A 10,355-nucleotide genomic window follows, 5' to 3' on the forward strand; every position below is an offset into this window, starting at 1 on the left:
AGGCGGCAAGCAAGCGAGGTCAAAAGATACAAGGCAGAAATCAGGAGAAGCAAAGAAACAGAACCACAAGCAGGCAGAGACTAAGTCAATATCTGGCAGTGAGAGGCAGGCTGGCACACACTATATAGGAGACCAGAGGTCCAGTGCAGGAGCTGATTGGACCAGACCCCTGATCTCCTTAGAACACCTGGGGCAAGAGCAACCTGACCAGACAAGCTAACCAGCATCAGAGTTAACTCCGGAGTGGCCAGGAGTATCTCAGGCAAAGCGGGTGTGGCTGAACAAACACAGAAGGAAATAGGCCATTGTTCAGACAAGGCCCAGGACACCGCACAAACATACAAAAACACTGAATATCAGCGCCATCTCAACCGCGCAGCACGAGCTGAGGGGCGCACGGAGTTCGGCACAGGCACATTCATGACACCTCCACACCAAAGAACTGCGTGACCTCAAGGGGGGACCTTGACGTGACTGGCTACTTTGGGGAAAAGCTTTGGCCCGTGTGACTCTGGCCTGCCTTTGATGACTCGTCTGTCCTCTACCTCTGGACATCCCCTTGCCTCTTTGCGCCTTTTTTGGTGCTGCGCGGGCCTCCACACTAGAGATAAGCGAACTGCTCAGACTTTTGGTCCGAAAGCAGTTTGCTCTCTCATCATGCCTTTGATCCCAGCCGCATAATTGTGCTCACGGGAATATGCGGCCAGGATGTTGAATTCCCTGGAATATCCTGGCCGCATATTCGCGGTAGTGCAACTATGCGGCCGGAATCACAGGCATGATGAGAGCGCGCCGATGCCATCGGACCAAAAGTCCAATGGTCCGTTCATCTCTACTCCACACCTCCACTACTTTCCCCACTGGACATCACCCCTTGCCAGGTCAGGTTGTTCACTTCATCGTCCAGCCCCTCCTATCTCCTCACTCTGCTGCACCTCCTGCACACTGGGCATGTCAACTGTTTGGCTTAACGGCAATTGGGTCTCCTCACCGCCAGTCCTCGGGTCTTCAGGTTGCCAGTCCACAACAGCAAAATAAACTGGACATGGCGAATGCTCCAGATTTTGTTCATCGCTACAGATATAATCCTCAGGTAGCTCCTGGGATTCATCAAGTATTTGAAAACTGGGGAAAACAATTGGTGAAAAGGACCCGAAAAGAGCTCCTCGGAGTGGGCAAGGGTGGGATGACTATGATGGACTAATTGTGCAGGTTTGGAGACATGAGTGGATAAATGACTGGAAGCACTCTCCGCCATCCATCGTAACACTTGGTCACGCTGATCTGGCCTTGACAGTTTTGTACCCCGCCCCCTGCACAACTGTCCTATAAGCCAGGGATGGTGGATGTGTGTGATACTGGACATCCTTTTGAAGCACACGCCGTATCCCTAATCACTTGATCGCGGCTTGAAACCCCAGCAACATTTCCATGTCCGTGTCCTCTTCACTTTGCGATATGCATTGTAGTAGCCGTTTACCTTTTTTTCATACAATTTAGCTGTACCAGATAGTTTTTAGTTTATCCCACACTAACAGTATACAGCCGTATACCTGATATAGAATTGTTTTTACAACAATAGAAATGAAGGGCTGGTCAACGCCTTCACAGGACACAGACTGCGCAAATCAGTAGTAGCACAGAGTATACAGCCGTATACTGGATATACTATTGATTTTTTAAATAATAGAATGAAATAGCTGGTCAAGTCTTTTACAGGACGCAGACTGGGCAAACCATTAGTAGAAAGCTAACAGCTCTTATGCCACACACAGAATATACAGCCGTATACTGGATATAGTATTGATTTTTAAAATAATAGAATGAAATAGCTGGTCAAGTCTTTCACAGGACGCAGACTAGGCAAACCAGTAGTAGCAAGCTAACAGCTATTATGCCACACACAGAGTATACAGCCGTATACACTCAGTGGGTGTCTGAACACACTGCCTGTCTCACAACAGCTTCTAAATCTCAGTTTTTTTTATAGTTTTAGCCCTAACAAGGGATTTTGGGGGTCCCTTCCTACCTAACTTCACCTAAAAGCTTTCTCTCCCTGCTATACAGTCTGTCCCTCTCTAGCTCCAAGCAGCAAGTGACACGAATCTCAAATGACTATTCTAAGATTAAGGAAGTCACATGGTTTAGCCAGACAATCACAGTTAGAGTTTGTTTTTTTTAAAGCCCTGCCTATTCCTAGTGGCTGTCCCTCGCCCTGCATGTTTATCGGCTGGAAAAAAGCGCCAGGAGATATGGGAGGGCAAATTGAATTCTACTGCGTTTTTGCTCGAATATTCGGCTACAATCAAATAGCTCGAATAGCGTACTATTCGATCGAATAGCTATTCGATCAAATACTATTTGCTCATCTCTAATAAGTACCTATTAATAGTATTGTGTTCTACCTGTTGTATGTAGCAGAAGTGTGAGCCAAAAAGATTACACAGAAAATTCCAAACCATTCCCATTCACCTATTACATAAGCCCTGTCTATTTTAAGACAATGTTACTGAAATGAACAGCCTTATGTGATCGTCATTTCTCTTATCAGCATACCGTAAAGGTGAAGATTGTCTATATTACTACACCGATGCTAATAATGTATTCATACAAGACAAATAAATAAGTGTCATATAAAAAAGTGACTTATTTACTCCTAATACTTTTTATTATAAATTTGATATCATACACTCAAGGCTGACATGCCATTTGCATTGCTCTTTTTTGAACCCAAAAAAAAAAAAAACTTTTAGGGGGAGATTTTTTTTGAAAGTGTGTAAAATTTAGACTGGTACAATTTGCCCACAGCAACCAATTACAGCTTAGCTTCCAGCTCTGGTGAAAGGAAAGAGGAGCTGTGATTGGCTGCTGTGGTCAGTGGGCACCAGTCTAAATTTTACACACTTTCATAAATCTCCCTCTTATGGTGGTTTTACATGGAACGATTTATCGTTCGAATTTGCACGATAACGGTCAAATTCGAACGATAATTGTACGTGTAAATGCAGCGAACGATCAAGCGACGAGCGAGAAATCGTTCATTTTGATCTTTCAACAACTTCTCAAATTGTGGTTGATCGTTCGCAAAAGATCGTCCGGGCAGCCCCCCGGCTCTTATCCACTCCTTGCTCGCTGTCAGCGCGTGTAATAGCACCGACAGCAGGCTGGGGAAGAGGAGAAATTGAGCGCTGACCTTACAGGTCTGCGCTTGCATGGTCTCCACATCACCCAGTTTAAAATAAAATTATGGTAGGATAGGTAGGAGTCTATTGCTCATGATCGCTGTGGCAGAAAAAGTTGAGCGACCAGGAATTGACTGAAAAAGGGCTTGGGCATGCACACACACCCTTTTTGGCTCTTAAAGGGTCTGTGTGTTCACCCAAATTCTTCCCCAGTGAATGAGCAACAGCAGCACAAGCATGGCAGCAGAAGACTGGCCAAATGGAAACTGGACATCTGCACCCACAAAGTTGAGCAGTATGCAGTGGAAGTGGACCACTAGCATTACAAAGATCCAATTGGTCAGGCAATATAAGTATGAAATATGATATGGAATATATGTAGATTAGTATACAAATGCAAAACTTGTAAAGAGTTAATATTTTGATTTCATAAGCTCATGAAGTAAGAAGCAAGTGATATTCAACAATTCCTTTTTTTAGCAGAAATAAGTACTTACATCTCCATGATATGGAAATCAACAATTTATTTTTATTATAAACATTGCAAACAAATTAGCTTGACAAATTGCTCAGGAAAAAAAAATCCTGTCATCTCACCATTACAGCCAGATCTAAGCCCACACAGTCATTTCCCAGCATTTATGACGTGTGAATTGGACATTTTATAAATGTTAAATTGGTGGAAGTCCACAACGGGAAACCCCAGGATATCTGTCTCCGTTTTTAATCTAAAATTAGCACAGTTTTTCACATATACCGTCTCTTTCTAATGAAATCAAAGGAGACGATTAAGATCTTAGAGTTAGAGCCAGTTGCACTATAGTGGTTACTCCTAGTCAGCATACAGAGCTCATACATTTCAGTCAAGTTTATTTTTAAAATTTAAAGCAAATTTTTTATTACTATTCATACAAACTGATTTCCCCAGGAAGGTCTTGTAAATAGAAGCGCTGGTTGCACATCATTATATACAACACCAGTCGGGCAGACGCTGTCCACCAAAACATATATTGCAAATTTAACAACTATTCTTACAAGAAAGTACCTGTAAAGATTATAGGTTCACACTGCATTTTATGTTTACATTTATGTACATGTTTTTATATTTGAAACCGAGTTTTTCAGCTGTTTGTGGCTCAAAATGATGCTCAAAAATTGTGTGTAAACAAAGCTTAATAGTCTACTAATCTACAAGTACAACTACAGTAGTCTATTACCACAATGGGCTAGATCTGAAATTGTCTGCTGACTGTCTGACATGCTGAAAGCATTGTGGGAGGTATTTTTATTTTTGTCTTTTACTAATTTGGTGCACATTCGCTTTAACTGTTGCACATGAATAGACAGGCACCGATGCAGGGAAGCCCTTGCCGCAGTCCTTTTTTGTAACCAAGGCCTGGTTCCTGCACACAGTGCCTGTCTATTCCCGAGCACCGTCCCGGGCTGAAACACTGGAGGCGGGCTGGCCCAGACCCAGTGGGAGGAAACCTCCTCCTCTCTGTGACATGACTCTATTAGAATCAATGAAGCCTCGTCATAGAGGGGCGGCGGGGGTTTCCTCCCACTGGGGGTGGGTCGGCTTGTCTCCAGTGCCTAAGCCCGGGACGGTGCTCGGGAATAGACAGGCACCGTGTGCAGGAACCTGTCTGCAGTTCAAAAAATGAACCACAGTACCAGCTTCCCTGTGCTGGCACCGTTCTATTCATGTGCAACACTTATAGTGAATGTACCTGATGGTACATTTGCTTTAATTCCTGTCCAGGAAAAAAATGCTAAGTAATTTGCGCCTTTGACTTTCTTGTGTAGCTTGAACCAAAAATAGCACCAGAAATGAGCTCTTTTCCTTAGCAATTTCCTCGATAAAACCTGCATCCCTCTAGCCTTAAAAAAGTAGTAATAGTAAAATTTTGGCACTTGAGAAGACAGAAATACGGAGAGTTTGCAATAGTAAATCAAGTGTCAAGATAAGTTTACAATGGGGGAGATTTATCAAACACTGTGTAAGGTGAAACTGAGATGCCAGCAATATATACTGTGGCGTACTGCAGCATGCCATATTTATTAACACACTGTTAGTTGCTTCCCGCTGGTATATGCAAATTTAACAGCACTTGATAGCATGGTCTGCTGCTCTATTGTGTCTTGTTAAATTAGTGTATACCATTAGTGTATACCAGCAGAAAGCAACTAAAATGAATGTGGCCTGTTGCAGTATGCCGTCGGATAGCTGTGATATACTGTGTGGACGCAGTGTGAACATATTCTTATACATGGCAACACCAACCCCTTAGATAAAACTTTTGGTAAATACTCCTGATATTTTTATTCTACGTAGATGACTATAAAGTCTTACTATTTGTATTTCCTGACCGCCACTTTATTTTATATAACCTGGCTGGCAGGTGCATAACGTGCAGACACCTAATTCATGAACAGAGAACATCATATACATATACTGTCCTGCATCAATAGCCATTAAAGTTGATAGTTCTCTGTGCCCTATTATATTCTATTGCACCTTCTCAACCCTATTTAGTTGTGTTTGATCGGACTGATTGACTAAACTGTTTGTGCACCATCTGCACCTCATCTTGACTTGCTGGGTTGAATTATCTTTTTCCTGGATATCATGGAAGCTGGCTTTTCACACTGCCTGATAAATGCAGCGCACCAAAAAGTTAAACAATAGGGAGTCCATAAAAAAATTCAGCTTTATCAATTATAAGTGGAAACAAAATATGAATGCTCCACTTTCATTCTATAATCTAATTTAGCACTTTTGTACAACTGGACAAAAACTCTTCAGCTTAAAAGCCAAAATGAATGGATTCATGATATTGAGAATATAAATTATATAACATAAATATAAAGAAAATCTAATTAATCCAGCAATGGATAATTATGTGAACTGTGCAAAATGTACAGTTCTTTATCTTACATACACTTCATTATACACCAATGAAATTAGATGAGATGAATGCGCTTAGAGTAAAATTCTTTGTTAATGATAGCGAATTAACTCATCTTCTCTGGATTTTGGATCTGTAATTGATATTATACAGTGTACTTTTATAATCAATATTCCCTTTTTACCCAGGTTTCTGCGGTGCAGGAATAGTGGGGGGTCGGCATCATTTATATTTTATACCATCGCCAGTCATTTGCTAAACAGATTCATGATGCCGGAAAGCCACTTTAAAGCGACTCTGTACCCACAATCTAACCCCCCAAACCCCTTGTACCTTGGGATAGCTGCTTTTAATCCAAGATCTGTCCTAGGGTCCGATCGGCAGGTGATGCAGTTATTGTTTTAAAAACAATTTTTAATCCTACAGAGCTGTGTCTAACAGCCGGGGCTTACATTTGTATATGCATTAGGCTGGCACACCTCTCCTTCCCTCCTCAGCATTAGGAATGATCCAGGAACATTTACTGCTGTTTCAGCTTTGCACAGGTGTCTTAATGATCCAGCCCATGTTCATTATGCACACAGGTGGGGAATAGGAAGCAATCTGCCTGGAGCATTCCTAATCATGAGGAGGGTGGGGAGGAGGGAAGAAGAGGTTCTGCCAGCCTAATGCATATACTAATGTAAGCCCCGGCTGTTAGACACAGCGCTGCAAGTTTTAAAGTTGTTTTTAAAACAATAACTGCATCACCTGCCGAATGGACCCCAGGACAGATCTTGGATTAAAAGCAGCTATCCGAAGGTACAAGTGGTTTGGGGGGACAGATTGTGGGTACAGAGTCACTTTAAGATCTGTTCTAAAAGTGCTGTCTTGTAGATATGATAAAATTACAATTATCATTTACCCCCAGAGTAGGCGATAAGCATCTCTCCAGCCCTTAAGGCACCTATGAACAATGTCCGCTAATCGTTGCCCAGTATTCCACGGGATGATTTTCGTCTGAATACGGCCAATAATCGTTTCATGGAATAGGGCCTTTAGATTTGGTTTTGCAACTCAATTGAAGTAAATAGAGCTGAGGACAGGCGCTGTTTCTGCAAGAAAGTAGCTGTTTTTTTTTTCTAATCCTAGATAACCCCTTTAAGATGCTATGTAAATAATGCATGGCAGACCATGGCCTGACCTTCTGACTCCCATACACGTATTGGTACTCGGGTCTTTAGTGCCCAAAAAAGTAATGTAAATCTCAAATGTGTTGCAAGCGTCAAAGTTTCTGGTAATAGAGAGTATTCACAATGTGCATGTTGCACAGCTATTATGGAATATTATGTTAGATAAATGTTTGCATTAGGTATAAAGATCTGTAACTGGCTTCATCTGACCATGCATCCTCATTCAGCAGTGCTTCTTTAGTGCAATATGTGCCCGCCCACAAAGCTCCTATGGCCCACATGCATGGTGCGTAAAATCTACTATTTCCAAACTTCTTATCATAATGATTATACTTGTTCAGCCGTAATGCTAAGCTAAAGCTACTATTACTACTCAGCTAATACATAATTGTAATCCAAGCCATATATGCTAGATAGATGAGAGCTCACATCCTGTTTAAAATATAACTTTGTAAAAAGTCCCAGAAATAAATATTTACTTTTCTTAAAATATCTTAAAATGTTCTTGATGTAAATGACATTTAATAGTCACAGCAACTATTCATGTTATTCATATCTTTACAGATATTTCTTCCTCCTAAAGTGGTACAATAGTCTATAGTACACCAAACACATCCAAAACAAATGGCCACTTTTAATATCAATCCAATATAGGATAAGCTCTTATAGAAAAGTAGGAATACATGTCAATATTTACAAATGTTACTATACACAACACAAAACACATAGGAAAACCAAGTTATAGTTGTGTGAACTTTCTTTTATACCAATATGCTCACCATATTGACAAGAAAATAAAAAACTATCCATTCATATCGCAGTCAATTGAGTCATTGGTCCTATCTCGATTCATGGGTGTGTAAAAAAGTAGAACTTACAGTATTATGGATATTAAGATAAACAGCAGATATAGAGTAGGTTAGGAGGAGGTGTATTTCCATTTACCCTATAGACTGCCTCTTGGCTGGATAGAGAAATAGATCAACTCATTGATCTTATCAACTCATTTTACCCTTATAAAATGTCTCAAAAAATAAATAAATAATTCATGCTATGTACAAAACTAATGGTCAAAGGCAGGATGAAAGTAAAATAAACATTAGTCAGAGTATTCTTCAGTTTTGTATAAAAACACATGTATTTCCAGTAAGGAAACTATTAGGGGAAATCCAATCTATGGGACATCCTAAAGAGCTGTCTGCTTCCTCTGTCCATCGGCTTTGTAGTTCTGGCATCCACCCAATATGAGATCAGCTCACCTTACATGTGTGGCTAACAAAGTACATTACTGTGCATAGTATATGGGATTTGTGTACTTACTAATACTCAACAAAGACTTATTGCACACTTTATATGAACAACACCGTTACATGTAGTTTGTGAGTATACAGAAAGTAGAAATGAAGATGAAACCATTTTATGATGTATCTATGACATGATAGTCACTTACTTGTCTTTGTCAAAGTCTTTATATTGTGCTATGAAGAGTCCTGAGTAGTCAAAACTGAGGAAGCCTTGGTAATCCAGCTGCAGCACATACAGGTTCCCTACTATAAGTGGCCTCTCCAGCTCCAGGACCTGGTACTGATGGAGCTCAGAATGCCACAGGTTAGTGATGCCAATGTTCTGCCCATGTTCTGGGGAGCTGGCACTCGTGTCTTGTAAGTGTGGGGACCCCTCTTCTTCATAGAGCTTGGCACTGGCTCTGTTACTTAGTTTCAGTCCTACTTGAGACTGTTTGCTGTCAGTTTGCTGACTCTTGTAATTAAATTTCCCTGCCAGCGTAGCCAGCTGTGCCCGGCTAATGTTGAGATGGAGGCTATGCAGCAGCACCAGGTCTGTGCCATGCACACAGCTGATGGTGATATTCACCTGCCCAGACAGCGGGTAGTTGCCCTCTGCATCTGGCTCTGTCCTTGGCCACAGCTCCAGGTCATAGTGCAGAGGTACCAGGTCAGGGGGCAGCCTGGGGTTGTCCCATATGCCAGGTCGCCCTGTGGCATCTGGAGGCAAGGTGACTAGGTAAGGAGGGGTGGTCAGGTTAGAAGCCGCAGTGTCTGGAGCTGCCTGCTCCTCTGTGAGGTCCGATCTTCTAGTCCTGGCATACAGAGCTCCCAGTACGATCAGTGCCAGCAGCAGGGCAGCCAGCAGCAGTGCCAGCAGGGCAGCAGACGTCCTGCTCAGGTAGAAGCCAGAGGAAGCCTTGGGTCCCATGCTGCAGGCTCCGTCCCCGTCTGCAGCAGATCAGTCCAGGGCTCTGCTTGTGAGTGAGGGCTGGGTGTGTCACAGGGTGGCAGGGGGGAGTGCAGGAGATCGCTCCATAGGGTTTTGGGGCTGGAGAATGTGTGCAACAGGAGGAAGAGACAAGCAACAGATATATAGGTGTGTATATATATACTACACGAGCAGCAACAACACAGACACACCAGAGGGTGGGAAGAACTGCAGGAACTTGTACGACTGATACTTAGAGAGCAATCACAGTCTGAAGAGAAGCAAGAACACTACAGAACAGCACTCCATGTAATTATACAGGAAAGAGATGGACTGTGAATAGGAGAAATGGAAATAATTACACAGATAGGAAGGGTGATAAGAAGAACAATGCAAGACGAGATGAATGAAAGCTGCACTACTGGGAAGCTGAGTGACTAAGGCTAGAAACACAAAGCCATCATTCCTATACCTAGCTGTGTGAGATCACTCCAACTTTATCATGCTTTATGTCACCTGGGGAGCTGCTACTAGTTAGGAAGTGTTTGTTTTATTATTGCAGGTGTAACATCCTATTATACTCACTTTGGTCATAGGAAAACATTCAAACATTGCACAAGAGAGAACTTATTTGCTTTATTGCAAAAATATCACATAACACAATCTATCAGGCATGGCACTTTTACAAGAAGAAGAAGAAATCTAGAATCAGTCTGCTGGACACAAAGCAATATAACATGGTGTTTATAGACTGCTCCCCATAGCCTTGTAAGATGGTTACTAAGCTAATATGATACTTAGCATAATTTTATAGTTACAGTATTCCAAGAGAACATTATGACGAAAGGACAAGGGCAGCTTGGATATAACTTTATTTA

The 10,355-nt window shown here is 42.0% G+C and overlaps 1 protein-coding gene across 1 annotated transcript in view; it reads right to left on the bottom strand.

Moving 5' to 3' along the window:
- Positions 1-9,602, bottom strand: part of LVRN (laeverin) — a 100,115-nt gene extending 90,513 nt beyond the window's left edge. The window contains exon 1 of the mRNA XM_069962686.1: positions 8,714-9,602. Coding sequence (XP_069818787.1) covers positions 8,714-9,477 — 764 coding nt within the window. The 5' untranslated portion in view covers positions 9,478-9,602. The remainder of the gene's footprint in view (positions 1-8,713) is intronic.
- Between the last annotated feature and the right edge of the window lie 753 nt (positions 9,603-10,355).

The sequence above is a fragment of the Dendropsophus ebraccatus genome, chromosome 3, assembly GCF_027789765.1.
Source record: "Dendropsophus ebraccatus isolate aDenEbr1 chromosome 3, aDenEbr1.pat, whole genome shotgun sequence".
Taxonomy (NCBI): Eukaryota; Metazoa; Chordata; class Amphibia; order Anura; family Hylidae; genus Dendropsophus; species Dendropsophus ebraccatus.